This window comes from Chiloscyllium plagiosum, chromosome 3 (genome assembly GCF_004010195.1).
Source record: "Chiloscyllium plagiosum isolate BGI_BamShark_2017 chromosome 3, ASM401019v2, whole genome shotgun sequence".
NCBI classification, from domain to species: domain Eukaryota; kingdom Metazoa; phylum Chordata; class Chondrichthyes; order Orectolobiformes; family Hemiscylliidae; genus Chiloscyllium; species Chiloscyllium plagiosum.
In genome coordinates this window covers 136,968,509-136,970,531 of record NC_057712.1, presented here as the reverse complement: position 1 = coordinate 136,970,531, position 2,023 = coordinate 136,968,509, and the positions used below count along the sequence as shown (strand labels likewise).

Below are 2,023 nucleotides of genomic sequence, written 5' to 3'. Positions count from 1 at the left end.
TGCAATTGTACCAGCCTCCACCACATCCTCTGGCAGCTCATTCCATACACGTACCACCCTCTGTGTGAAACAGTTGCCCCTTAGGTCTCTTTTATATCTTTCCCCTCTCACCCTAAACCTATGCCCTCTAGTTCTCGACTTCCCCACCCCAGAGAAAAGACTTTGTCTATTTATCCTATCCATGCCCCTCATACTTTTGTAAACCTCTATAAGGTCACCCCTCAGCCTCCGACGCTCCAGGGAAAACAGCCCCAGCCTGTTCAGCCTCTCCCTGTAGCTCAAATCCTCCAACCCTGGCAACATCCTTGTAAATCTTTTGTGAACACTTTCAAGTTTCACAACATCTTTCTGATAGGAAGGAGACCAGAATTGCATGCAACATTACAACAGTGGCCTAACCTTACTGTTTGTGGGATCCTGCTGTGCATATATTGGGTGCATGTTTTCCTGCATTCCAACAGTTTGTCGATTTCCCAAAGTGCCACACTGTGCACTCTGAGGTAGCTATTGGGGGTTAGTGGGCTCTATGTGTGTGTGTGTGTGTGTGTGTGTATATATATACATGGCTGCAATGATTTCTTTCCCATACTCTGCCAGGTGTGGACACTGAGACCTCGGAGCTTGTCCTGCTGCCTGATGACTTTAAGAAAGCCTTGGCCACACTGCAGCCTTCAGTCTCTCAGCACGAGCTTTCCAACTACAAACAGATCCAACAGAAACTGACAGCCACATGACAGATTCCCAGCTACAGCCGGATGGGAACAGGAACAGCCAACTGGGGAAGCATCTGGATGGGAGTTTGGGAAGCCTCGATCTGAATGCACATGGGTGTATAGTTTAGCAAGCATATGGATGTGCAAGTAATGCCTGGAAGAGACATAACAAGGAACATTGGAGGAGTAGGATTTTGGGTGGGGGCAGGTCTACAGAGGGTGGATATTCCACTTGGGAACAGGCCCTGGCTGTAAGTGATGATAATCTGCATAGCAACAAGATTGTAGCTCTGTGTCTGGGAACAGGAGTGATACCACTTTGTACAGCACCGGGGCTAGATCAAGGCACCAGCTTGGGACAAGGCACAGTGTTTGAGGAACTCTGTAGGAATATGTAAGTTTTAGTATTGCAAGGCACCTCTGGATGAGAGAGCACATCTGAACATGAATAAAGTCAATAGTAAAGGAGTGCAATTTGGCAAAAATGTGGATGGAATTTGCAAGACATGAGGGAAAGACCAGGTTGGGCTGTGTCCAGAAGCATTAATATCTGTACAGGTACAGGAGCACTTTTGCAGTTAGTCAGTTCCACATCTGCAAATATAGAACTTGGATTTCACCACTGATGCTCAGTAACAGCAGTGTGTACTATCGACAAGATGCACTGCAGAAATTCACCAAAGATCCTCAGACAGCACCTTCCAAACCCACAACCACTTCCATCCCGAAGGACAAGGGCAGCAGATAGATGGGAACCCCACCCCCTGCAAGTTCCTCTCCAAGCCCCTCCCCATCCTGACTGGGAAATATCTCACCGTTCCATCACACTCACTGGGTCAAATGGCTGCAGTTCTCTCCCTGAGGGCATCGCGGGCCTACCCTACAGCACACGGACTACCGCGGGTCAAGAAGAAAATCAATGTTTAACTTTTGAAAATATTATTTTCAGGAAGCTGAAGTTTGCTTTTATCTGGAAAGCTTATAAATGATAAAATTCTGGTCATGGAGATGTCTCTCTTAGTCTCTTTTGTTCTCCTTGAGTAATTCATAATCTGGAGAAAATCAAAGGGTTCTTGGTTCATGAAATAATCACAATTGCGAAGGACAAAGTTCAACATGGAAGACTTGAAGGACAACAACTTGAGACCGAAACGCAGTAAACTGAAATGTTGAGAGACAGAGAACTGTGCAGGAGATCAGAGGTTCAAATCAAAGGGTCAAACAAAATAATCCAGGAAGCATTCCAAATGCAGGTTTTCAGCTCAGCAGTTTGGGGTTATATTCTGATGTACAGCAGACTCCAGACCCCG

At 46.3% G+C, this 2,023-nt stretch overlaps 1 protein-coding gene across 1 annotated transcript in view; it reads left to right on the top strand.

Moving 5' to 3' along the window:
* The window catches only part of LOC122540217 (peroxisome assembly factor 2-like), a 43,949-nt gene extending 42,229 nt beyond the window's left edge, over nucleotides 1-1,720 (top strand). The window contains exon 11 of the mRNA XM_043675609.1: nucleotides 597-1,720. Within this exon, the coding sequence (XP_043531544.1) occupies nucleotides 597-734 (138 nt within the window). The 3' untranslated portion in view covers nucleotides 735-1,720. The remainder of the gene's footprint in view (nucleotides 1-596) is intronic.
* Nucleotides 1,721-2,023: the final 303 nt, after the last annotated feature.